This window comes from Octopus bimaculoides, chromosome 15 (genome assembly GCF_001194135.2).
Source record: "Octopus bimaculoides isolate UCB-OBI-ISO-001 chromosome 15, ASM119413v2, whole genome shotgun sequence".
Classification (NCBI taxonomy): domain Eukaryota; kingdom Metazoa; phylum Mollusca; class Cephalopoda; order Octopoda; family Octopodidae; genus Octopus; species Octopus bimaculoides.
In genome coordinates this window covers 4,148,328-4,149,124 of record NC_068995.1, presented here as the reverse complement: position 1 = coordinate 4,149,124, position 797 = coordinate 4,148,328, and the positions used below count along the sequence as shown (strand labels likewise).

Below are 797 nucleotides of genomic sequence, written 5' to 3'. Positions count from 1 at the left end.
ATACATACATACATACATACATACATACATACAACTAAAATTTTGTGATTGCTTGCTTGCGTGTCTGCTTGTCTGTAATTTAATACAGCCAAACCGTTGCGAATTGGGAAAATATTCCGAAAGAAACATAACCCTGAAAGGGAAAAAAACTTTAGTCTTTTGATTAGCGAAAGAAATTATTATCGATATCCTCCGTATTTTGAAGACGAACTTAATGACCTGGGCAAAAGAATTACTCACTTTAACTTACCAACGCCAAATAATATTGCCGCAGAGATGAGCAGCGACGATTTGTAGAAGAGAGACTCTCTATTGAATCGTGAGCAAAAATATATGTACGACTTCATTCGTAACAGATTAGAGAGGAACACATCTGCTTTGATTTTCATTTACGTTCCAGGTGGAACAAGAAAGACATTCCAGATAAACAATCGATAAAACCTTAATCATGAAATCAGCTGCAATGTTTTATAACTTGAACTGTCAGTGACCCAAGAGTCACGAGTAGTATACTCTAGTATATATATACATTATAGAGAAATTGATAAATTTACTTACCTTGTCTTTGTTTTCTTTTATTGCAGAAGCTTCAAGCAGCAAATTACATTAGAAATGAGGATCTACTTGTCTGTGTACATTGTGGTAATTCTATCTGCCTCAGTTTGGGGACAGGTTAAGAATGGGCATCTCATCGGTATGTAATTTCAAGCAATTCTCTGTCAGCTCTCATTTGGTTCTTTAATAACTCTCTCTCTCTCTCTCTCTCTCTCTCTCTCTCTCTCTCTCTCTCTCTCATA

At 35.8% G+C, this 797-nt stretch overlaps 1 protein-coding gene across 1 annotated transcript in view; it reads left to right on the top strand.

Moving 5' to 3' along the window:
- The window catches only part of LOC106882732 (protein PRQFV-amide), a gene marked incomplete at its 3' end in the record, with an annotated part of 71,227 nt that overhangs the window by 62,813 nt on the left and 7,617 nt on the right, over window positions 1–797 (top strand). The window contains exon 2 of the mRNA XM_014933501.2: window positions 585–694. Within this exon, the coding sequence (XP_014788987.2) occupies window positions 613–694 (82 nt within the window). The remainder of the gene's footprint in view (window positions 1–584; window positions 695–797) is intronic.